The sequence below is a fragment of the Mustela nigripes genome, chromosome 2, assembly GCF_022355385.1.
Source record: "Mustela nigripes isolate SB6536 chromosome 2, MUSNIG.SB6536, whole genome shotgun sequence".
Classification (NCBI taxonomy): domain Eukaryota; kingdom Metazoa; phylum Chordata; class Mammalia; order Carnivora; family Mustelidae; genus Mustela; species Mustela nigripes.
The window spans coordinates 104,611,253-104,637,341 of record NC_081558.1 but is presented as its reverse complement, the minus strand read 5'-3'; the positions used below and the strand labels follow the sequence as shown (position 1 = coordinate 104,637,341).

Below are 26,089 nucleotides of genomic sequence, written 5' to 3'. Positions count from 1 at the left end.
AAAAACTGGTTGTTCTTATAGGGGAAGGGAGGGAGAAATAAAACAAAGCAAAATCAGAGGAGACAAACCATAAGACACTGGTAATCATAGGAATCAAACTGGAGGGGCAGTGGGTGGAGAGATGGGGGAAGAGATGGGTGGTGGACATTAAGGAGGGCATGTGATATGAGCACAGGGTGATAGAATGATCACTGATTTCTGTCTCTGAAACTCAATACATTATATGTTATTTAACTGAATTTAAATAAAAAAATAAATTTTAAAAACCTTGTTGCTCTTGTTAGATTAATCACAGAGAACAAAACTATAGTGAAAACTAATTTGTAAAGGGAAAAGAATATGTATTTTCATGTTCTCATTTCTGAGTAAGAACAGTAGGTGCTTTTTGTAATATGTGCCTCATGTTTTATACAAATCATATTTTAAGTTGAATTTTATTGGAGATTTTAAAAAATAGGTAAATGCATTATTTTGAAAAGTAGTCATGCAAATCTCTTTCGGGGCAAATTATCACCTCATTATTTATTTATTTTTTTATTTTCACCTTCTATTTATGTTTAAGTGAATTTTGGCACTCTTAAACTTGTTGGATATAGGGCACTGAAACCGAAATAGGTTCTGTGTACCTCAGGCAAGGTGTGTATACATAGCCTTGATTTTTTTTTTTGTGATCATATTTTAATTAACAAAGTCCTTGTGCATGAATTATCTTTATGATGAAGTCTATAGCATTTTTAAGAATTTATCATTCTTGGACTAGAACTAAATGTTTTCTGTTCTTCGGTTTGCTCAGCTGAAGATCCAAATTGAGCCTAGAGAGTAGTGTCTAGTCCTTAAATATGAGTTCAATATTCAGTATTATTAGTTTATTTAGTATTGTTAGTTTCCCCACATCAATGTCCTTTCTTCCTCTTCAAGGAGCCAAAGTTGGTCTGTTTCCAGTCTCTTCTCTGTATCCCCAAAAGGATTCTTGATCTTACAGTCCAGCTTATCTTTGTTATTATTTTTATTTTAAGCCAGTTCTATGGCTTTCTGTAAGCTAATTAGCTTTTGAAATTGTAAGATACTGTGTGTGTGTGTGTACACACTCACACATGCACACATGTGCACACAAAGAATGAATACTACTTGTTGTACTAGGTTGTATAAGGATAATGTACATGAAAAGTGATTTGTAAACTATTATAACTAATAATGCTGTTTATGGGAAAAAAATATGGTGCCTCTGTAAATTTCTGTTATCATCATGAAATGGGTAATTTTCTGTGCCTACATTAAAGTGAGCAATGGATATAGATGTCATTTATTTAACACACAGGTGGCTGAAGGGAATTGTGAAGGGATGTATTTCCAGACTGCCTACTGATAAGGCAAGGGAAAGAAATAGGACATATGTCTGCTAGACATTTATTCTGTGAGCTGCTGGATCAGATGATTCTATATCTTTTCATCAGCGTTTTTCTTTTTTTTCCTGGACTCTAGCTTAACACAAACATAGATCAAAATAGCAGGTCCTAACTGGAAGTGTTCATACCACACTGAATTCAACTGCATTTTACCCAGAGCATTTTATTTTTGCGACATAGTTGTTACTGTCCTAGGTAGTATTTGTTGTTGTTGCATATGCCTTATGTGATATTTTAGGATTGACTAAGATATTAATTATTTAATCACCAAGACTACTTGATGTATACTTTGTAATCTGGAAGCGGTATTACAAGTATTTTATATCCCAAATGTGATTGTTTATAATTTACTTATAGGTATTCTACTGTACTGTAACTGTGTTTTTAAAAAATTTGTTAGGGGTTTATATTTGACATATGATGCATTATAGGCAGAAATAGGCTCCCAACAATTTCACGTAATATACCTCATCAGGAATTGATTACAAACATTAAGCAGGAGATATTGGTATACTATTAACATTATGTGACCATTATTATAGCTTTTTATGTTTTTCATAGTCATTTAGAAGGGTAGCTGGCTATATTGATAGAAATACACTTTTTAAAAAATGGTATGATGGTATGCATATAACTTTTGGTTAAAAGTGTTAAAGTTTATTTTCTTTAAAGAGTGAAAGGAAAATGGGAATGCACAGCTGAGTTCCCTAACTCAGAGTTGAGGAATTTTAAAAAATTTCTGATATCATAATTCTAGATTTAATGGGTAAAAGGTGTTAGGTAAAGGCAGTGACAGAAAATTGCAGAACCCAGGAGGTGAGAGCAAGCAAGATGATAAAAGTAGCTGAAGACTGTTACCTATGGCTTTAGCATAGGGGAGGCGAGTAGCAGGAGATAAAACAGTAGATACAAATAAGATATAGATTATCAAGGGCCGTATAAGCCTTGTTCAGAAGCTTGGAATTTATCCTATGAGCACTGAAGGCCGCTGAATAACTTTAGGGCAGATTTGCGTTTTAGAAAGATCTTTGTACTAGGGAAAGTGGAATGTTATGAAGAAGAGGGCAGTGAGCAAAGAAACAGTTGGCTGTTGAAATTATGTAGATGAGAGGTGATGGTGGCTCGAACTTGAATAGTGGTTGTGCAGATGGAGAAGAGGAGACAGTTTTGAAATATCTGAGAAGTTACCTAGAAGGTAGAATTGATAGGATTTAGTGATTGGATGTATAGATAATGGAAAAATTAGCTAAACAGCGAGTATATTTTTATCCAGTCATTACATTAATGTGAATTTGTAGGAATAAAGATATATTTGACAAAGATGAACACGTAAGAATCTTCACTGCTGTTTTACTTATAAGTGTAAAAAAATTAAAAACTTGTGTTTTCTCTTTGAATTAACATATTTGATTTATTCATAGACTAGATTACTGTGATGCTGTTGAAAAATATAAGATGTTGGGGCGCCTGGGTGGCTCAGTGGGTTAAAGCCTCTGCCTTCGGCTTGGGTCATGATCTCAGGGTCTTGGAATTGAGCCCTGCATCAGGCTTTTTGCTTGGCGGGGAGCCTGCTTCCTCCTCTCTCTCTGTCTGTCTCTCTGCCTACTTGTGATCTCTGTCAAATAAATAAATAAAATCTTTAAAAAAAAAAGAAAGAAAGAAAAATATAAGATGTTGACATGGAAAACTGTATAATATGCTTTTAACTTTTAAAAAGTGTTTATAAATCAGTCTGTGTAATATGATCTACCTATGTAAACACACATATATTTATGTAAGCATTAAATGTTTTTATTGATAACTTAAGCTGTGAATTATACTACTGAAAGAGGAATTATGGAGGACTTCTTACATTTTCTGTATTAGTTGAAATTATAGAGTGAGACCTCTGCTTTAAAACAAGAAATTTCCATTTTGAAAAGTGTTTTCATTAAAATGGAGTAAAACAGAGGTAAAGTTCCTGGAGATAATGAGGGGAATACATAGAACTATAATGTTAAAGTTATATTTTGTGTATTTGTGGAATTTTACCTAGATGATAGCAAAGTGTAGAATAGCGAAGTCTACAGTCACATAACATGTTAGGAAATGTAAGTAAGGATGCATGTCAGGGTGGCAGACAGTGTAAGCATATGAGCTGGCCTCAGCACAGGGATTTTTGCGTGAGAGTTGAGGACTAATGGTCCAGAAGAAAGATTGTGGGATGAGGAGAACATGGCTTCCACTTCCTAACTGAGCAGCTTCCGGTCAGCAGAATGTAAGGACAACCACTGTCTGGAAGGGAGAGCCAGGAAAGGCTTGAGGATATAAGGAACAGGCAAAGAGTGAGAATGTAAAGTGGTTTGTTTGTTACGGAACAGAGTATAGGGGGCGCAGTAAACATGATTATGATGAAGGCAGGGGAGCAGGCGGAGTGTGGACAGAGGACAACAGCTTGGTGGTGAAAGGGGAGGTGAGGATGGGGGGGTGAGGATAGGTGACAGCAGCTACCTGTGGTTGGTTGGAAAGAGGCCTCCTATAAGAAAGTTACCATAGACTTGTCAGGATTTGATGGTCTGGAATTTTGTTATTATCTCCTTGAAAGGGTGTCTGAGATGTCAATTCTTGGCCCAGACTCCAGGGAAGAGATGACAGACCAAGTCTGTTCTGAGACAGGAGCAACAAAAAGCCTTTTGTTCATCTTTGAGAAATCTCTAATTTGTGTTTAAAGTTATATGAATATGAATTAAGTTGAAATTAATGAATAGGAGACCCTGAGAAGCTTTTTTTTTCCAGTTTGCTCCTAAAAATCTCCCTGTCATTTTCTGTCATTAACACTGTGACTAAATTAACTTTGTCCTTCTGGTCCCCTGTGGTATATCCTTACCTCCTTACACTAACTCTTTGGTGTTCTGGTTGTCACTGAAAACAGACCTGAAAGTTAGCAAGGGGAAACCAGCAGCTAAGCTTATTGACTTAGTAAACTTGTTTTTACACAAGATGTTGAGTGAATATGAGGAGTTTGGATAGAAGGGAGTGTTGACACTTCTCAACCAAGAAAATTGCAACTTGGCCTTTGGTCAGCTGTTTCTGCTACCCTGAGCCTTGTGGCTGCATAGTAGTGGGTTGAGATTACTCTTAAGACTGACCACTTTGGGGAGGCAGAGTGTTTTTTATGTTGTAGTATTATCTTATAGTAGAAATTTGTTTGGGAGAAGCCAAATATTTTCTTAAGAGTTCAGGTTTTTTCCTTGATTTTTTTTTTTTTTTTTTTTTTTTTTTGTTTAGAGAGCTTTGTTCTTCTAAGATGTCTTTAAGGCAGGAAGGATTCTCAACTTGATTATCCATCTTTTACATTGTTACCTTTATTTATCATGATGTGCTGGACAGTTTGACATAGCAGTATCTGATAGCATCTCTGTGCTCTGTGCTGTGGTCTGATAAATTGTTAAAATTACACCAAGAAGTTCTCAGACTTGGTCTCCCCTTCACCATCAATATATATAAAGTATTTATTAATATTAGGCAAATAAGCCCTTGAAAAGATGCTCAGAAGTATTAATCATTAGGGAAGTGCAGAACAAAACCATAGTGAGATACCAATGTAAACCTGGCAGAATGACTAACCATATCAAATGTTGGCAACATGTAGAGCATCTAGAACTCTCATACTCTGGTGGGAATGTAAAATAGTTCAACCATTTTGAAAAACAGTTTTGGCAGTACTATAAAAAGTTACTTGTATAATTGCCATATGATACAGCTATTCCAATCCTAGATGTTTTACCCAAGAGGACCAGCAGTATGTGCCCATAGAGTGAATGCTTGTAGCAGCTTTATTTGGAATAGCCAGTAATGGGAAGCAACCCAGATGTCCATTAACAGGTAAATAGATAAACCGATTCATATAGTGGAATACTACTCAGCAGTAAAAAGAAGTGAAACATTGATATACACAACAATGGATGAATCTCAAAATATGCTGAGTAAAAGAAGACAGACAAAATAGGAGTATGCTGTATGGTTGCATTTGTATACAGTTCTAGAAAATACAAGCTAATCTCTAGTAATAAAGTAGATACCGAGGCTAAAACTTTTGGAGATGATGGAGAAGTTCATTATGTTGATTATAGTGATTCACACAGGTGTGTTCATATTGTCAACATTTTAAATATGTGCAATCTATTTTAAGTGAGTGATACTTCAATAAAGCTGTTTTTGAAAGCAAGATTATGTTTAAATTTTGGTGTTTTTGAAACTTTTTTTTTTTTAATTTCAGGGAAGAAATCCTTCAGCAGTCTTTATGGGAAAGAGTATCAACTCATGTGATTGAAAACATCTATCTTCCAGCTGCACAGACCATGAATTCAGGGACTTTTAATACAACAGTGGATATCAAGCTTAAACAGTGGACTGATAAACAGCTTCCTAATAAAGCAGTAGAGGTTAGGATATAATTTATTTAAATGGGTAAGAAGCATTATCTGAAGGGAGTAGGAGCTGTGAGTTTTAGGTTTTATTCCCATCACAGCCATTGTCTCTCCTTTGGGTCATTATGCTCCATTTATTCTGTACTCCTCTTCTCTGTGGTGGGATTAACCTTAATGCTACTACTGGTGACTACCATTATAAAAATTTACTAATTAGTATGGTGCCTGAGAGTATTTGTTCTATTCCAAAGATAACATATAACAAAACCAGCAAAATTTGCTCAAATGTGAAATGTTTTTAGCTTTTTCTGTGGGTAAGGATTTCATAAGGAAAATGTTTAATGGATAAAGCATTTCATTTATTGATTTTCTGCAGAGCTCAGTTGTACTTAATCATTTCCTTAGTTTGGGTCCTGCCAGAAGGTTAGACTAGGAATTAAAAGAAAGTACCTTGAAGAATGCTTTTCTGTTACACATGGTCTCCCACTTAGTAGCTGTGTGAGCTTTGGACTGGTTGCTTAAGCTTTTTTTTGTCTTTACATTAGGGATGGTAATGTTGCCTACCTCACAGATTGTTATAAGAGCTAAATGATATGTGGGGCGCCTGGGTGGCTCAGTGGGTTAAGCCTTTGCCTTCGGCTCAGGTCATGATCCCAGGGTCCTGGGATTGAGCCCCGCATTGGGCTCTCTGCTCAGCGGGGAGCCTGCTTCTCCCCCTCCCTCTGCCTGCCACTCTGCCTACTTGTGATCTTTGCCTGTCAAATAAATAAATAAGATCTTAAAAAAAAAAAAAGTAAATAATATGTAAATGTATGTAACATATAAAATATTTAGACATATCTGGCTCACGGTAACTGCACAGTAAGTGCCAGCTGCTGTTATCTAAGTTGATCTGCCATACGTGTTACTCTGAAGAATGAATATTCTAGCAAAGACTCAGCGTGTCCTGTTCTTCTGTGTGAGGTTGCTCACAAAATTAGAATCAGTGTTAAACATAATTTTATTTTTCATTTTCTTAAAAAGAAAGTGTCAACTTTTTATTCGGGTGTGTTTCCCCCCCTTTCCTGTCCTGCTCTGCTCCTGGCTTCTTCACCTCTTTTCTCAGCTTCTTTAAGCTTTCTAAGCACTGACAGCTGTTTTTCCAAAGCTGCATAGAACTGACCCCTGTCAGTTCTCGACACATGTACTTCAAATAATGAGGGGGCTGCTGCCACCACTCCACTAGCTCTTCTCACAGCTGGCCTTGACATCTATCTGGGCCCTGTCCCATGGTAGGGTATTGTCACATCCTAAGGCTCAGCAGGGAAATGGTCATTCTCTTTTCCTGCTGCTTTCTCCCTTCATGGCTGAGTGTGGCAGAAAGATGTAAATCTGCTGAACTGTCAGGAAATACAGATTCTCACACCTCACTGGATATTTTTGGACAGTCACGTTGTTTATACCCTGATTTCTTAATGTTTAAAATGAAGAACGCTAATTAAAAAATACAACATCAACTAGCCCACTTAATCCTAAGTAGATTTAGTTCTTAGTTACTTTTGACACTATGCTCTTCCTTTCACTGGCCAGGTAATTATGAGTTAGCTATTAATATAAGTTGAATATTACTTATTTGGTATAAGTAATATTCAATGTGATTGAAGGTATTGATGCATTGGTTCATATATTTGCATAAAGGGAAAGATATGAAAAAGACTGGATCTTCACAATGATGTGAAGAAGATAAATTATTATGACATTGTAAACTTTGTACAGTATGGAAGAAGCAGTGAAACTCACATGTTATACAGAATGAAACAATTAAGTGAACTAAGTGTGGTGGGTGATTGGGAGTGCAAACCTATCTCAAGGGGGTAGCCCCAGTTCAGCTGCAGCTAGTGTTGTATGGGAACTCGGGTACAGTGCTGTCAGTTCAAGAGAGGCTGAAAACACAGGTTTTATATGAAGTCTATTTTTAATGTTGGCTACTAATTTTTTTAAATTTAAAACACTGTATGTCAGAAAAAAGTATCAGGACACCCACTGTATCCCACCAGCTACCAGTGTGAGTTTGTATTTGCCGCCTTTAAAAAAAAACTGTGGTTTCATATGTGTTTTGTGACAAGCTGACTTACTACATCCGTTTGGCTTAAATTCACCTGTTTGTCATGTTACATATTAAAGTATGTAGTATAAATACAGCTTTTTTTCTTTTAAATCTAGGTTGCTTGGGAGACGCTACAAGAAGAATTTTCCCGCTTCATGACAGAACCAAAAGGGAAAGAGCATGATGACATATTTGATAAACTTAAAGAGGCTGTTAAGGAAGAAAGTATTAAACGCCACAAGTGGAATGATTTTGCGGAGGACAGCTTGGTACATCATTTGATTATTATATTATATTACATATATATATATATATATATACTTATTGATATATACTTATATTTAGATATTATTATATGTAACTATATATTACTATGTATTATATAATTTGATTATTCTATTATAATGTAATATTATAATTATATTACAGTGTCATCCTCACAGTTTTATATAATTTCTCAAATTTATACCCTTTTTATAGGAAGTTGTTTTTATATGACTATTTCAATTAGGATATGCATTTAAAATAATGAGGAAAAGAAATAGTTTAACTGTCCATAATCAGCCCTTTAACAATTCTCTGCTATTTGTTTCATGTCAAATTTCGCAATAAAAAGGCTTCTTTAAACTTTCACAAATTGTTGTAGACTAGCCATTACATGAGCCTGAACCACAGATGGCCCAGAGGATAGCTGCTTCTTATTTTTACCCTTGGGGGTAATGAAAGGTATTAGATGCGTTGCTTTTCAGCGGATTTGAGTCATAAAATATTAGACTCCTAAAATAATGCTAATTACCACATGTTGAATGCTTAAAAGGTGCCAGAAACTCTATAATATATTTTCTAAGCACTATTTTATTTAGTTCTTAAGTAGTTTTATTATTGTCCTTGGCAAAGCTCAGACTCAAGCCCTGCTCTAATTACAAAGCCTGGCTCTTGACCTTCACCAAATCCTCCGCCTCCAACAGATCTTTTGTTATGTAAAACGTTCACATCACCATAAACCTTGCTAATAAGCCCCTGCTCTGCTCAGACAGTTCCAAAGAGGTACCTTTGAAAGATAAGATAGAACAGTTTTCTAGAAAAATGCATATTTCACTGGGGGCTGGTTGTAATTACAATTTATTTTTAAGCAAGGGTTTGTCTTTATGTTTGAAAGCTTTATTCATTCTTGTTAAATGCCTTTGAGACTAGCTTCCTGTGAGTGTCCTTTTTCATTCATTCATTCAAAAATTATAAAATTTAGAAATCAGTTTTCTTACAATAACTCACATTTGCTTATAGTTGTCCAGACCTTTTAAGCTTCTCTCCTTTATACTTTTCAGTGATGTTAACAGTGAGACGGGTTGTTTTTCTCTTTTCTGAAGATGAGACATACAGATTATATGACAAAAAGGAGAGTAGCGAAGATCTGAATCATTAACTCTTGAGTACTAGGGTTCTAGGCAGATTTTATGTAGTTACATGTATGATGTATCTCTGTCTCACATAGATCATTTAATTTGGTATAGGAAAAAATCTTCACTGTTTATTCTTTTGGAAGAAAGCTGACAAAATAGGCAGATAGTAGGACCCTCCTGTATTTGCGTGGGAACTACATACTTTTATGTTTTAGGTGTAGCTGTTATTTTGTTTATTTGATAAGCTATCGATTTGAATAAAATTACTAAGATGATAAGGCATAGGGGTGCCTGGGTGGTTCAATGGATTAAGCCTCTGCCTTCGGCTTAGGTCATGATCTCAGGGTCCTAGGATCATGACCTGAGCTGAAGGCAGAGGCTTAACCCACTGAGCCACCCAGGCACCCCTATACCTTCAGGCTCTCTGCTCTGAGGGGAGCCTGCTTCCCCTTCTCTCTCTGCCTGCTTCTCTGCCTGCTTGTGATCTGTCTCTGTCAAATAAATAAATAAAATGTTTTTTTTAAAAAGATGATAAGGCATAAATCAAATTAGCTGTTTCTCTTTCCTTGTCATTTCAGAGGGTTATTCAACACAATGCTTTAGAAGATCGTTCCATATCTGATAAACAGCAGTGGGATGCAGCTATTTATTTTATGGAAGAAGCTCTTCAAGCTCGTCTCAAAGATAGTAAGTAGGGACACAGGTTATTCACTTTTGAGTATTCCAGTGGTGAAGGAGTTAAGTCAACTTGATGAACATTAGTTTAAAAAAAAAAAGAAAAGATTTTCGGGTGTCTGGGTGGCTCAGTGGGTTAAAGCCTCTGCCTTCAGCTCAGGTCATGATCCCAGGGTCCTGGATGGAGCCCAGGCTCTCTGCTCAGCAGGGAGCCTGCCTCCCCCTCCTCTCTCTGCCTGCCTCTCTGCCTACTTTTAATCTCTGTCTGTCAAATAAATAAATAAAATCTTTTAAAAAAAAAAGTTTTTAAAAAATAAATGAAACCGACATTTCATAGTCTTTGTCATTAATACTATAATTAAATATTTTTGTGAGATTTTTCAGTCAACTGCTTAGTAACTACTGAAAATACTAAATAAACTGGACATATGTTTATAAGTACTCATATTCTTAAACTATAAATTGAAGACTATTTTAGTGTTTGACTCTATGTTTATAGGAGCTTTACAAGCAACTGTACCATTCACAGATTATAAACACATATAATTAAATTATTTCTTCTATATGTACCATATCAATCATGTAATCTTTTCATTTATTTCAACTGACTTTATATTGAGATAACAGTTGGAAATAGTTAAGAAAACAAGACTATTATTAGTTAAAATTTATGTATTTGGTAAATGATTAAATTCTTGATGAATTAAAAACATTTTTTAATTTTTCTAGCTGAAAACGCAATTGAAAACATGATAGGTCCAGATTGGAAAAAGAGGTGGTTGTACTGGAAGAACCGGACGCAAGAACAGGTTAAAACAAACATATCTCTGTGTTATGATATAATTTCATTTATTGTAATTCAGGTATTAAAATACAGGTTTTCCATGCCTCCAGACCAAGCTTAATAATTTCAAATGTTTTACATCAGCCTTTCTAAACTATAATGAATCTTTAGAATAAATAGAAAACTACAAAAGAAAGTTGTTTGGGGTTTTTTTTTTTTAGGTTTTTGGGTTTTTTTAAGTTAAGTAGCTGTGTTGTTAAAACGAAGGGAAAATGAACCATGCCCCTTTTGTGGTAGATCACTTTGTTCATTTCAATTCCCTGTTTGAGGTAAAGCGAAAATTAACATTATGAACAGAAGTAAAAAATGACAAGGATTTCAGAGAATGTAGAGTGAATATGATTAGAATAAAAACTATAGTGACTTTTTTTTGTTTTTTAAATTTAACCTCATCTGATATCAGTTACCTCTGGATTTTTCTGTTATTTTGCTATTGTGTTCCCAAAATGGTATAAAAATTCAGATAGGAAGAGGAACTATAGAATTTGTTCATTCAGTAAGTACTTAATGAGCACTTCAAAAGAATAAAACAGTAAAGGCAAGTAGAACAACAAATGAATGGAGGGAAGATGTACAGATCATTCAAGTCCCTATCCCCTACCATCTTTTTATTCCTTATCATTAGGGCTTCTTTTCCTATCTAGCAGTGAGTTTTATACCACATCTCATTCTTATGTTCATTACTTAAACTTAAGAGAGAAAAGAGGGTATAAGAATGAAAATATGTAAGTGAAGGAAGTAATGAATAAGAAAAAGAGGTGGACTCCAATCTTCTTTCTTTCCTTCATTCTTTGAATCCATGTAATTAGAGAAAGGAGGCCAAGATATGGAAATATCAAGAGAAAAAATTTTATAAATGGAAAATTACCAAATATCATGTCATTCCTATTTTTTTTGTTCTCATCTTAAATACAGAATTAAATTATATAATCAATACCCTACACACACACACACACACACACACACACACACACACATATATTTTTTTTTTTAGTTTCATCCATTTTTTGTTTCATAAGCTGTCCAATGTGAGTTCCAATTTGTCTTAAAAAAGTGAAGGGACAGTCTTCCTCTTCTTTTTTTCCTGAAAGGATTCTTATGGAAAAATGAGTCATTAAGAGACTGGAGAGAAGCCAAGGAAGTGGACAGTTAGTGGTTGGATCATGCATGTTTTCAGGGAGCATCATTTCTCTCTCTTAACACATGGGTTGAGAGGACAAAGTCTGTCCGCAGTTTTAGGAGATCCATCAGAGGTTTCTGATTTTAAGACTAGAAGAAGAATTGATTGAAAAGCACTGGCATGAGGCAGATAAACTTGGAAGAAAAATGGTGTCTGACTATCATGGCTAATGGGCAATTAGGCCTGAAGTCCCCAGAATTATCAGTGATGGCAGCTTGCCTCAGCAGCTAGTGGCAAAAGTGCTTTAGTCAGTCACTCTCAGAGAGAAATAATTCTTAGTTGTAACTTATTTTCTCAGGAATTTGAACCCATATGGGATCCCTACAAGAGAAGTAGAAGAATTAGTTTTAGATTAATGCAAGGATCTGTCGCCTAGGAGAGGGATGTGGAAAACCTTCAGAGAAGAGCCCCCTCAGGGTTTCAGGGCAGCATGTGTAAGACCTAGACTGACTTTAGAACAGAGGCTGTAACTGGAATTGTAGGGGCAGGGGCATCAGGACCGCCTGGGGAGGTATTTGTATGTGTTATGTTTCATTGTCTGTTTCAGAAGAAATCCCCTCCTGTCAGATTCACTGAACCAAGTTCTCATTCTCCAGCCTTTTTATCCATCCTGCTCCCTGTTGAAACCTCATCCCTAGAGTCTACTCTGAGAAACAGATTCTGGAAGAGGTTGAGACTGTACCCATGTCTCACACTGCAAGTTTCAGTGGCTGTGCAACAATTCCTTCTGTCTTTTTGAATGACTGATTTAGCAGGAAAATTTAAGATTGTCCTGTGTTAAAGATGAGAAGTCTATGCTCTGAAAACTATTTTGTTCTTTTATGTTATTACATTTTCATTAGTTACTGGGGAAAAATCCATGCCATTGAAACATTCTTTCCTTGTCGGAGCTGAATTGTGGAGATCATCTTCAGGATGGATGGGAGAGTAGTGTTCTCATGAAGACTGTGGTCAGGGGACGGGTGGACAGACGGAAGTGAAAACAGGACAAGAGTTAGGGAACATTATCTAACTTAGAGATTTCCTTCTTTCTTCAGACCACGAGCAGATGTTTAAGGAAACTGTAAAATTCTCTTAAGTAATAGCTCTTATAAAGTATCATGTGTTAGGAGGATATTAACTAGTAGTTTCATTTATAAGCCAGTTATTTACATTTACATCTTACTCTTCTATTCCTAAATAGGGGCATAGTGCTGTCGGTGGTAGTAATTTCTTGAGAATAATCGGTGAATATGAAGCTAGTTTCTTTTACTATGCAATTTTGAAAGGATTGAAGAAAAAGAATAACATAATTTGACACTGCATGAGTTTTATTTTCAAGTTTATCACTAGTATGTGTTTTCCTCCTTTGGTCATCAGACTGAACAATTATAGAGAAGGGATTGGAAGTACATTTAAGAATAATAGGCACCTTGGGGTGCCTGACTGGCTCAGTCCATACAGGTGCTACCCTTGATCTCACGGTTGTAAGCTCAAGCCCCATGTTGGGTGTAGAGATTACTTAAAAATAAAATCGTAGGTGTACCTGGGTAGCTCAGTGAGTTAAGCGTCTGCCTTTGGCTCAGGTCATAATCCCAGGGTCTGGGATGGAGCCCCACATCAGACTCCCTGCTTAGCCAGGAGTCTGCTTCTCCCTCTCCCTCTGCCCCTGCCCTGCTTGTGCTCTCTCTCTCCTGCTTTGTCTCTCATGCCTGCTTGTTCTCATGCTCAAATAAATAAATAAAAATCTTTAAATAAATAAAATCTATATAAATAAATAAATAAAAATGAAATCTTAAAAAGGGAGGATAAGCACCTTGAAGAAGCAGTCTAAAGCACAATTTTTAATGAACATTTAAAAAAAATCCCAACTGTGTATTTAATATTTATCAGAAAAGAAACATGTCAGCAGGTGCAAGTCCTTATAGTTCTCTAGTTCTTAGATACGAGGCATTAATAAAACATTATCTCCTCCCGTGTAGTCAGGGTACTTTTTCCTAGACTGATATTCCACGCTAAGGTCAAGAAGTAAGGTACCTGGTACTGTAACTATGACAATAAAACATTTCAGCAAAAGTAAAATATGTAACAGATAAAGGCTTTTTTTTTTTTTTGCCTCACCCAAGTTCAGCCCGTTGTTCCTAAGCCAGAATACTGTGTTCTTTTTTGTTTCTTGTGTAGAACTTGTGTCCCCTGTTGTACAATAGCAATATATTTATTAAAATTTTTTATAAGTGTGCCAAAGGATGAACCATCTAAAATACAGTCCTCTTTTAAACAATTTTAAGTTTGTCCACAATGAAACCAAGAATGAATTGGAGAAGATGTTGAAGTGTAATGAGGAGCACCCAGCCTATCTGGCGAGTGATGAGATAACTACGGTCCGAAAGAACCTCGAATCCCGAGGAGTAGAAGTGGACCCAAGCTTGGTAATACCTATTGCTGATTTGCATGCACTTGCTTCCCTAATCTGTGTTTCTTGTGGTGAAATGTGACTACTACTTACATGTTATTTGGGTATTTAACTGCTTGATTTGACCTTGGTCATGTGTACTTTTGTTGGCTCTAAAATGACTGTAAGAACAGTCATTTTGACTGTTACAGAGCAAAGATGTAGTCTTGGTATTGCTTTCTTAAACATAATGCTTTAATTTGTAAGTGAGGAAATTAGATTTGAAAAAGTAACGTACCTGGGCAGGTTCAGCAGGGAGCTCTGGCAGGAGGGGGTGAGGCCCACCCACATCTCTGCACCCCGTTCCACTGCTTCAGCTTGCAAAATACAAGTTCTACTTTGATACAGTTCTTTTTTATTTGTATTTTCTTAGTCCGGTGTACCTTAATCAGGTATGAGTAGGTTGAGAAAAAATAGAAATGTTACAGTCTTATTAAACTGGATAGTGCCTTAGGGTTCTGTCTCATTTTCCTCATTCCTAATAAGTAAGAGAATAAAAATAATTACAGTTCAGACTATGTTTTACTTACCTTTGTGATGCTTATTTGGGAAATTTTTAAAAAAATAACTCTCTGGGCCTGTGTGCCCCAGTTAGGGTGTAAGGGATTGAAATTTCATTTTAATGTTAGCTTAAGTTAAGTGAAACACAATTAGAAAAATAATTCTAAGGAGAAAAATAATCGTACAAGAAATTTCAGAGCCACCCATTAATTCTTTCAGAGATTATCTACTATTTATGTTTCTGTACTTGAGAAATGAGTATACTTAATATATAAATTCCACCAGAGGTCAGAAGAAGAAAAGAAAGCAGATAAAACCCTTTATCTAGCATTATTTATAATTAAAAAATGAAATTAAAACTAATGATTACATGGAACTATGAGTTGAATATAAATTTAATTTATCCACTTTTGGACTTTGTCCACATATTAAGATAGGGACTGACTATATATCTTAATTTCTGTTTCTGAGCAGGAAAATCTGTTTTTTTCCAAGAGACATTTTGTTCCGGATACTTTATGAAACTATGAAATAGTTAGCGAAGTATAATGACAAGAATAGTAGATGGGCTAGATGTCAGAGGTGTGAATTCTAGCACAGTTTCATCCCATTCATTAGTAATAGTACCTTTAGTAACTAATATAATCTCTTTGAACTTCAACTTTCCTCATCTGCCGTATAATGTTGGTGATACTTGTTTTGCCTACTTAACATTATTACTGTCATGCTCAGAAAAGACAGTGATATCAGAGAACCTTGAGCACTACATAGTAATGACGTTAGCAAGGGTCATTTTGCTGTGGTAACAATGAAATGAAGTAATCAAAAAGGAAATACTGTTACATTGATGGACATGGTCTGAGATCAGCTTCCTAGTCCTAACTGTCCTTAGATTAGGCTCACCACCCCTTTTTCCTGGGGGTTCCTTACCACTAACTAGGGGAGATGATAATCTCAACCCTATGTACTCTACAGGATGATTATATGAATATAATAATGCTTGTTAAAAAACACTGCATATTTGGAAGTACATAAACTGGTAAGGGGTCAGAGTAGTGGTAAATCTAATCTTTGTCTTAAAATATTTTTAATGGAGGGGCGCCTGGGTGGCTCAGTGGGTTAGGCCGCTGCCTTCGGCTCAGGTCATGATCTCAGGGTCCTGGGATCGAGTCCCGCATCGGACTCTCTGCTCAGCAGGGAGCCTGCTTCCTTCTCTCTCTCTCTGCCTGCCTCTCAGTGTACTTGTAATTTCTCTCTGTCAAATAAATAAATAAAATCTTTAAAAAAAAAAATATTTTTAATGGATAAAAATGTTGGTTAGAATAATAATATTACCATTAGTTTTAATTTTTTTTTTGTAAGTAAACCTTTGGATGACTTTTCAGAATGTGTTTGGTTAATCTGCAGAGTGTACAATAACTCTGTTTTTTTGTTTTCTTTTTTCATTTTAGATTAAGGATACTTGGCACCAAGTTTATAGAAGACACTTCTTAAAAACAGCTCTAAACCATTGTAACCTTTGTCGAAGAGGCTTTTACTACTACCAAAGGCATTTTGTAGATTCTGAGGTATGGTGTCCAAAAACAAGGGGAAATGTTTTTAGTGATCATTATTTAGATGCTTAAAAGTGAACTATAGCTTTTGCATTAGTTTTAAATCCTTTGATGTACTGGGGAAAGTAAGTGTGATTTATGAAGAATAACCTAACTCCTGTCTTTTCTAAGGTATTTCCAGTTTATATTTTACACACTATAAAATTTTGTATGCAGATAATGGGCTCCAAACCACTTTTTAAATTTTTTTTTAAGAATTAACTTCTTGGGGCAGCTGGGTGGCTCAGTTAAGTGTCTGCCTTCAGTTCAGGTCATGATCTCAGAGTTCAGTGATCAAGCCCCACTTTGGGCTCTCTGCTCAGCAGGCAGTCTGCTTCTGCCTCTCTGTCTGCCATTCCCCCTGCTTGTGCACTCACTCGCTCTCTCTCTCTCTAATAAACCAATAAACGAAATTTTAAAAAATTTTTGGTTGTTAGAAAATAATGCATTTTTATGTTTTATGTTAGGAAATAATGCATTCTTCTTCTGGAAATGCAATAAACAAATGTAAAAAAAAATTCTCTTGTGGAAAATCAGTGAACAAATGTAAAAAAAATTGCAAAAGGAAATAGTCACCTATTTAAATATTCCCTATTAAGGAATAAGTCACTTATAATTTCCTATCCTAGAAGTAATTTTAGTTAACATATTTATACATATCTGTTCAATTCTTTCTATACTTAGTTGTGTGTGCATGTGTATGACATAGCAATCCCTTTGGATTGTGGAAATAAGACTGCAAAAACAATTTTTATTGTGCTTTTTCCTGTATTATATTGTAATTCTTCATATCATTAAAATCTCTTAATTATTTAAAAGGAGTGTATAAAGTTGTACTTTGTTTAATACCACGTTTCATAGAGTAACCCCTAGGTGGCAGCAGACGGATATATTTTGAGCATTTTCTTACAAGCAGAAATGCTTTTTAAATTACCCTTCTGAAAGGGCTCTCTTAATCAGTAACCTTATTTGAGACCCCTAAAGTAAGAGCTTTTGCGTTTTCTACAGCTTAAAGTAAATTTGTATTTAAATATATCTATGTAAAAAGTGGAAAGTTGTTTGCATAATTGTTGAGGAGGCCTCTCTACAGAATAAGCTTCTTTTAAAACATATCATTAATTTACCTTTATATACAGCTGCATTTCAAAACTGGCTTGAGTGCAGAAAAGAGGTTAACCTAAGGGTATATTTAAGCTAACGCGGATGTTAGCTGAAACTAAATAAAAATTAAGGGTAAGGGCGCCTGGGTGGCTCAGTGGGTTAAGCCGCTGCCTTCAGCTCAGGTCATGATCTCAGAGTCCTGGGATCGAGTCCCGCATCGGGCTCTCTGCTCAGCAGAGAGCCTGCTTCCCTCTCTCTCTCTCTGCCTGCCTCTCCATCTGCTTGTGATTCCTCTCTGTCAAATAAATAAATAAAATCTTTAAAAAAAAAAAATAAAAAAAAAAAAATTAAGGGTAAATGCTATGAATTTCTACTTGTATATAATGTCATGAAATTCTGTACTTCCCAAATTTATTTGCTTTGTCATTGGAATCAAAACAAACCTCTGCTTGGGGTGGGGGGGTATGGGTTGACACCAATTCATGCAAATGTTCTTGGATCTGTACAGAAAAGATTCAATGGCTTATATCTACAATAGGAATATATGTATTAGGTAAATAGGGTTTTTTTTATTTAAGTTTAGGGTATAGGTACAACTTCAGTAGCCATATGTATTTATGATTGTGGTTTTCAATTTTAAATTTGCATCTGGTAATCTTAATTACCTAAATTTCAGCTGGAATGCAATGATGTCGTCCTCTTTTGGCGAATACAGCGCATGCTTGCTATCACTGCAAATACTTTGAGGCAGCAACTTACAAATACTGAAGGTAAGCCACAGGGGACCGCTTTGTAATTCTAACATCAAAAAAATAGTAAAAACTCCTTTTTAATGGAAGGATATCAAAATACTTCTTTAAAAAATAGATTCATTAGGGGCACCTGGGTGTCTGAGTTGGTTAAGTCCCTGACTCTTGGTTTTGGCTCAGGTCATGGTCTCGGGTCATGAAATTGAGTCTGCTTGAAATTCTCTCTCTCCCTCTTCCTCTGACCCTCCCCACCCCACATGCGCACTTTCTCTCTCTCAAATAAGTTAAAAATAAATTTTAAAGTAAAAATAGATTTGTTAGAAAAATTGGGAACTATAATCTGCCCTTAAAATATTAATGAAAATAAATCATAATTGGAAAAGATAGAAGTTAAAACATACCAGGAGTCTTCCTTCATTACATAAAAACTGTTAGAAAGGGACTCCTAAGCATCACTTAAGTTTTTGGGAGAAATTCTCACTTCTTTAAAGTGTTAGGACTTGAGAATATGACTTCCTCTGAGAATATGTATTAGATTCCTGTTGGTGGATAAGTGTACTATGTAATAGGTACAGATTCTGCCTGTAACTGCGAAAAGTCTGAACTCAATAGATCTAACATGATGAGAAAAATTGGAACTTACTCTCCAAATATTGCTAATTTATCATCCCGTGCATTCATAAAAATGATGCCCTTCAAGTTTGTTTGTTTACTTTAAACAGTCAGGCGATTAGAGAAAAATGTGAAAGAGGTATTAGAAGATTTTGCTGAAGATAGCGAGAAGAAGGTAAAACTGCTCACTGGCAAACGAGTTCAGCTGGCTGAAGACCTCAGTAAGTAGTTCTTCCTGCCTTCCACTTACTACCTTTTCTCCTTCTGCATTTCCATTATTCGATCATCCATTTAATCGCAAACTGTAGAAAAGTATAGACAAGAACTTTTTTTCTATGAACTATTTGAGAAAAAATTGCTGACCTGTATCCCCATCACTTTCAAGTACGTTAATGTATTTTTCTTAGAAACAAGATTTTCTTCTAGCAACCATCAGAATCAGGATATTGACACTGATACATCACTACATCTAATTTTCAGACCCTCTTCAAGTATCATGTGTCATCCTGGTATTGTCCTTCCATGTAGCAGGATGTTCCATGCTCAACCTGTACTTTCCTTGATCCAGCTTCTTTTTTTTTTTTTTTTTTTGAGAATGGTATTTAGAAATCAAGAGTTGGAAACTAAATACGCTGATTATGATTGGAATATCACTATTCCCAGACCCTCTCAATGGAAAGAGCTGTGGAACAGATTTTGCATGCATTCGTGTGTGTGTGTACACGCACACGCACGTGTGTGTATATGTACACATGTACATGTATAGATACACTTATGTATAGATAGATTACATGTATAGATACATATTTACATCTGTATTCCCAATCGTAGGTATATGTATTGAAAAATCCTAAGTTTCCATTTTAATTCAGTAATACAGAGTTCATCCTAGTTTTCTCCTTTTTTCTGACAAGGAGAAATCTGGCTCCAAGTCTCCTTAATATATTTACTTCCTTTGATCAGTCTTCCTGTATATAACCAAACTTGTCACTGTTCCCTTCATTGCACAGGCATCCTTTTCACCCAGTTCAGGCTTTAACCACCCGACTCCAGGCCACACCACAGTAACTTGCCCTGTGTTGACACTCTTTTCACTGAGCTCATGCTCTGGCATTGTGTACCAGGTGTATCCCCCTTCATCCTTCCCACCTCTTCCCCAGCAGCAGGACATCCTCCTCCCCCGAAGCCAGGCCATGCTTTTTTGGAGGACACCCTCTTCATCCTACATGTGCTCCTGTACTGTGCACCACACTGGACTGCCCTCCTGCAGAGATAGTCCCCTCACTACTAGGTCAAGCCACCAGCACTCCCACATGAACACCCTCTTCTGCCAGATTGGGCTTTAACAACTATGCTAGACCCACAAGGCTTTCCCTTCCATCACCACTTCCCCACCCCCAACCTGGCTTGGCCTTCCTGATCACCTTGTCGCTTTGTTTGGGGGGAATATTTGGTTCTCTCTGAACGCTAGTCAGTTCCTAGCTTTAAGGTATTTGGATTGCATATTAAGATTTATTTAGATCCTCGAGAACCTGAGGCAATCCGTGAAAGAGTAATATTAAGTAAAAATAAAAATACTGAGGTTGTTGCTTCCATTTGAGCTTACCTTGGTACAACTTTCCCCTCATTAATTTTATGAAACAAAGTATTTTTCCTTAAATTTAGTCTTAGGAGTTTTCTGATATCTAAGAGAAAGCAGATACTAAATAGAAAGAAGTTCTTCACATTTGAAAACCATTTCTAATCTGAACTTAGGTCACTACAATATGCTCCCTAAAATAACCAAGAGAAACCAGCAGTTTTCCTGTTTAACACCCAGTGCCTCAGCAGCACGCTTTTCCACCGCCGTTGCCTCCTCTATGTTACCTCAGCTCGTCATTTGTTCTCTCTTCTATCCTTTTTCTTCCCTTAAATAATTTTTTTTAAACGTATCTCATTTTAGCCTTTATTTTCATTTTCTGCTGCTTTTTTTTAAGTGTCTTTCTGTCACTTTATCAAATAATTAAGATTGTGCTAACTTGTAGATCTGTGTTTGTGAACTGCCTTTCACTAGCTGTGTTACCTTAGGCAGGGTATCTCTCAGAGCCTTAGCCCCTTTGTTTATAAAAATGATTCCAGTAGTTACTATATTGCTTGGAGGGGCTTTGGGAGAATTACTTCAAAAACCACTTGCAAGTCCCTTCTTCACAGTTTTATGATTCGTTAGTGCTGTTACAGGAAGAGGTGTGTCAGTGTTCCAATGTGTGCAAATAATTTCTTTCGTATCCTTCAGGACATGTTATCAGACAGCAAGATACTTCTTTGTATTTCACCAGCATATATAATTTCAAGTAATTAAAAATAATGTGTCTTTTCTCATATTTTGTAGGAGAGCTTTATATAACCCCATTACTTTCCAGGCCCAATTTGATTATTTCAAGAAAGTGAATTGCTAACACAGATTTGTACCCTGTCAAGCGAAGTCTTAATGTTATCCTGCTCGTCTTCCTGAGAAAATACTTTATGACTCCCTTGAAATGATTTACTGTTTTTGTACATATAAAATTATGGTCATGTTAATGTACCAAATAACGTCCTTGCAAGTGTTTCACCAGTGACTCAGATTCATCATTCACACTGAAGGAGCAGATGAGCCATGACGTTATCTGTTAGTTGGAAAAGACTCTTGGGAGTACCTTTTCCACACTCTTTTATCTTTAGCGTAACACTTGGGAATATGGTCATGGATCCTTTTAGCCAGAAAACTTTTAAAGTTTTAACAGTAACTACTGTATTACTTGGATCAGAGTTTTTCATATATAGCGTATTCAGTTAGAATATCGTATGTTGATGGAATTTAGAGAAGGGAAAATTGTCAAACAAGCTTTTACTACAATTTCAAAATAGTACAGGGGTAGAGTGTTGTGGAGTTTGGAAAAGTTTGGTGCATCCTATTTTTTGCCAGTCTTACTAAACTTGCTCGATTTTAAATCCTTTCACCACTTCCTTTCCTTTGGAGATTTACCAACTGATTGTCCTGAGTTAGGAGGGTCAAAGAAATTAAAAAAGAGCCTACCCCTTCTAGTGTCAAGAACAGAAGTCATACATAGGAAACAGGACTCTTTGGAGAGAGAGGTGGTGGATTCCATAGCTGGAACAAGAAAAGATTAGGATGAACCCGGAGCATCCGAAGATGACAGAAGAAGGAAGTGGTTGAAGGATGATGGGGACATGTCAGCAAGGAGCAAAAGCCAGCTTCAGAAGGCTCCCGCTAGCCAAACTAGGACAATTGAGGTAGCAAAAGAAATAATGACAAATACTAACTGTAACCCACTGAATAAAATAGGATTCCATAAGTTGATAATTATATAAATGAATAAAATGGATTATATAGATAAATGAACAAAATTGATTATATAGATAAATGAACAAAATTAGTGATGAGGAATGGGGTGGTTATATAATCACACAAAATAGCTCCTCACAAAATAATTGAAAAAGGAAAAGGAGTAACTTTACAATGGAGAAACCTGGCAATGACCACCTTAATCAAGTTGTCAAAGTTAATATTAATATTATCAGTAATGGTCAAATTAGAACTGTGTGCCACCTTGTGGAATGCAGTAAAAAGAAATGCCAAACATTACTTCTTGGATATTTTTACCAAAGGATGTGTAACTGAAATCCAATCATGAAGATTCATTGGAGAAATCCAAATTGAGGCACAGTTTATAGAATAACTGGCCTATAATCTTCAAATGTATCAAGATCATGAGAAACAAAATAGTGAGGAAGTACTTCAGGTTGAAAGAGACTAAAGAATGAAAACAAAATGCAGTGCTCGCTTCAGCAGCACATATACTGAAAACAAAATGCAGTGTGTAATCCTGAACCTAATTTTGTTGCTCTACAGGATGTTATTGGGATGTTGTTAGATGTTATTGGGACAGTTGGTAAAACTTGAATGGGGTGTTACATGGTAATGATACATCAGTGTAAATTTTTTAAATTTTGATTGTAAAATTGGGATTATTGGGGCGCCTGGGTGGCTCAGTGGGTTAAAGCCTCTGCCTTTGGTTCAGGTCATGATCCCAGGGTTCTGGGATCGAGCCCGACATCAGGCTCTCTGCTCAGCAGGGAGCTTGTTTCCCCCTTTCTCTCTGCCTACTTATGATCTCTGTCAAAAATTAAATAAAATCTTGTTTTAAAAAATAAATAAATAAATAAAATGAAATTGGGATTATTTAGGAAGATAATCTGCATTTGTAGCAAGTACACAATACAATATTTGGGCTTTATGGGATGTAGTGACAGTAAGTTATTCAGGAAAAATATTCTTCTTAGTGTTCTTCTAACTTTTCTCCATATCTGAAATAATTTTTAAATAAAAAAGGGTAAGAAATGGTTTAATTTTATTTTTATAACTGGATTTGTTTGTATAAATGGATCATGGTCAGATGAAAATAATTTAGAGAAAATGACAGTTTTAAAAATATGAACTCTGAATGTGTTGAAAGGCTTAGTTACCTCCTAGACATTTTTTTTTCTTTTTTACATAGGCTCCACGTCCAGCGTGGGGCTTGAACTCATGACCCTGAGACCAAAAGTCACATGTTCTACCAACTGAGCCAGCCAGGTACCCTACCTCCTGCATAGCTCATCTTTCCACCGTAATTCCTTATTTACAATATCTACTTCCACCTACAACTATTTAGTGTTGAAATACGCCCACTATGACCTTGATGAAATTCTTTTGACTTTGTAGCAAATTTTATTTCAAAGGATTTTTTGTGGATATTTAAATACAGTGTCAACTTAGATAAAATCCATTTGGATTCCCAGTAAAATTTATAGTAATGTTTTCAATATATTTATTGAAACAGACTGTATTTTTAATGTTTTCTTTAAAGAGGGGAAGATTGGTATAGTTTTTTCATAAAATACTGTTTTATGATTTATAAAATCTATTTTATAATTGTCATCATATAAAACAATACTAACAACTCATAGATAATGCTAACATCTCATAGACATTTTGGAATTTGTTCTACCCCACCCTGGAAATGGAGTATTTGGGCACTGGTAACAATGGCTGTAATGTTGCTAAAGTGAGTTTCAGCAGAACAGCATGGAATTCTTTTATTATTTGTTATATGAATGTTATATCAGTTGTTAACCAAGGTTACTGTGAGTTTTGGACCTTTATATCAAATTGCCTGGGATTTAGAGTTTAGGTTTCTTTCTAAATTCTTGTTCAGTAAATCCCGAATTTTCATTCTGTACGCAATCCAAGAATCATTGAAACCAGGGAGTTAAGGGGGCATTACAAATCATTTAGATCCAAGATCTGTAGTCTTTCCCTTTTATTTTAAAATACATTTCATTTTTATATCAGAACTTGAAACTGTTTATGATGAGTTAATTTTTGAATACTTTTCCTTTGCCAGATGTTAGTTAGATGTTAGATGTTAGTTGTGTGCCTTATATGCATTCTCATAGGTTCAGTCGTTTTGTTTTGTTTTGTTTTGTTTTGTTAATTTTATAGATAAAGAAATGGAAGCCTAGGAACACATAGATAGTAGGTGGTAAAGCCAAGATTTGAGTCCCTGTCTTCAACTACTGTGCTGAATTAACTTGAGAACAAAACTCAAGCCTTTGAAAAATACAATTACACAAAACGTGGTCCTTTACATTTGGAAGCTTATAGTTAACAGTGTCCTTTGTGGAGTGCATCAGAAAAACATACATATTAGTGATTTAATATTTAAACTTTCAAATGATATGAAAACTTTGATAGAATTAGAACGTCTAGATAAGGGAACACTAAAGTGTAAACTAAGACATTGACCAGGTTAAAGAAATTAATTTATGACTTGTAAACATGCTTCAAATTAATATCTATCAAATTCCACCAGAGTTAAGTAGTATGTACATTGCCCAAAATTCAGACACAGCTTTTCAAGATCCAGTTGTAACAGATAGAGCATGTTTACTTGAGCGTAAACATTGTTACTCCAAGTTGAGGGGTTTTTTGTTTTTGTTTTTGTTTTTGGCCTGGGAGTGTTGAAATCTGTGTTACAGGCTTCAGTGTATTACTTCCTGCTTCTTGTACTTTATACAAATTAAAGGTGTGCTTCAGTAAAAATCAGTAACTTTGTATTTCCATCTCATTTACTAAGTGAAATGTGAAACAATGATAAACTCCTTTACTTGGGCTGCCATTGCTTTATACTTTATTTTATTTAATGATACAGTTTGATGTCCCTAATGTTTAAAATAGTACAGCTAATAGAGCCTAGCAGATTAGAATTTTCCAATATCCGCAGCTTTTTTTCTCCTGCAGTTAATTTGCTCTGCTGACTCCCTACGCGAGGTGGCAACAGCTGGCCTTTCACTGGAGCCCGGGGATTAGGGAGCAGGAATCACAGCAGCGTGCTCGGCCTCTTGCCTCTGTTGACTGTTCTTTATTGTTTGATGCCTGGGCATCTCCCAGACAGCCAGCAATTGTTTCTTAAAACTTAAAGTTTGTTTCTCTTGGGAGTGTACAATGCTGGTGGGGCTTGTCTTTGTGTCTCTTCACTTTCCCAGTCTCCTCTTATAATCCATCCTGTGCTTTCTCTTGATAATTAAAAAGGAGCAAAGTTACCAGCTTTGTATCTTAGTGTGCATGAGATTCAGTTTTGGCTCTAAAAACTTAAATGGAAATTATATTTTCCTCTGAGCTACCAGATATTCACTAGCAAATTATTTTTGGAGTGAAAGTTTTGTTCATTATTAGCATACTAGCGTATTTTTGAAATTGTGTTGATAAAAAGGGCATGATAGCAGAGTGAACCAGTACTGCCATTTTAAAAGCTAAAATTGAAAGAGAAATGCACCATAGCTGCTTAAATTTTAAAAAGATCCTTTACTGGTACAGCATAGGCAATCAAGTCGATGGTATTATAATGGCACTGTATGGTGACAGATGGGAGCTACATTTGTGGTGCACATAGAATACCAGACTTGTCTCACATCACTGAGTTGTACACCTGAAACTAATGTAACATTGCATGTCAGTTATACTTCAACTAAAAAATTTTTAAACATTTTTTTATTAGATCTAAAACATAATTCTAAGGGTG

The 26,089-nt window shown here is 35.8% G+C and overlaps 1 protein-coding gene across 4 annotated transcripts in view; it reads left to right on the top strand.

Annotated features, from left to right (window-relative positions):
- Positions 1 to 26,089, top strand: part of OPA1 (OPA1 mitochondrial dynamin like GTPase) — a 90,544-nt gene that overhangs the window by 44,086 nt on the left and 20,369 nt on the right. For all 4 annotated transcript variants that reach the window (XM_059391269.1, XM_059391267.1, XM_059391268.1 and 1 more), the window contains 8 exons: positions 5,665 to 5,830; positions 8,018 to 8,170; positions 9,880 to 9,988; positions 10,706 to 10,785; positions 14,268 to 14,408; positions 16,384 to 16,500; positions 18,302 to 18,395; positions 19,097 to 19,207. In XM_059391269.1, coding sequence (XP_059247252.1) covers positions 5,665 to 5,830; positions 8,018 to 8,170; positions 9,880 to 9,988; positions 10,706 to 10,785; positions 14,268 to 14,408; positions 16,384 to 16,500; positions 18,302 to 18,395; positions 19,097 to 19,207 — 971 coding nt within the window. The remainder of the gene's footprint in view (positions 1 to 5,664; positions 5,831 to 8,017; positions 8,171 to 9,879; positions 9,989 to 10,705; positions 10,786 to 14,267; positions 14,409 to 16,383; positions 16,501 to 18,301; positions 18,396 to 19,096; positions 19,208 to 26,089) is intronic.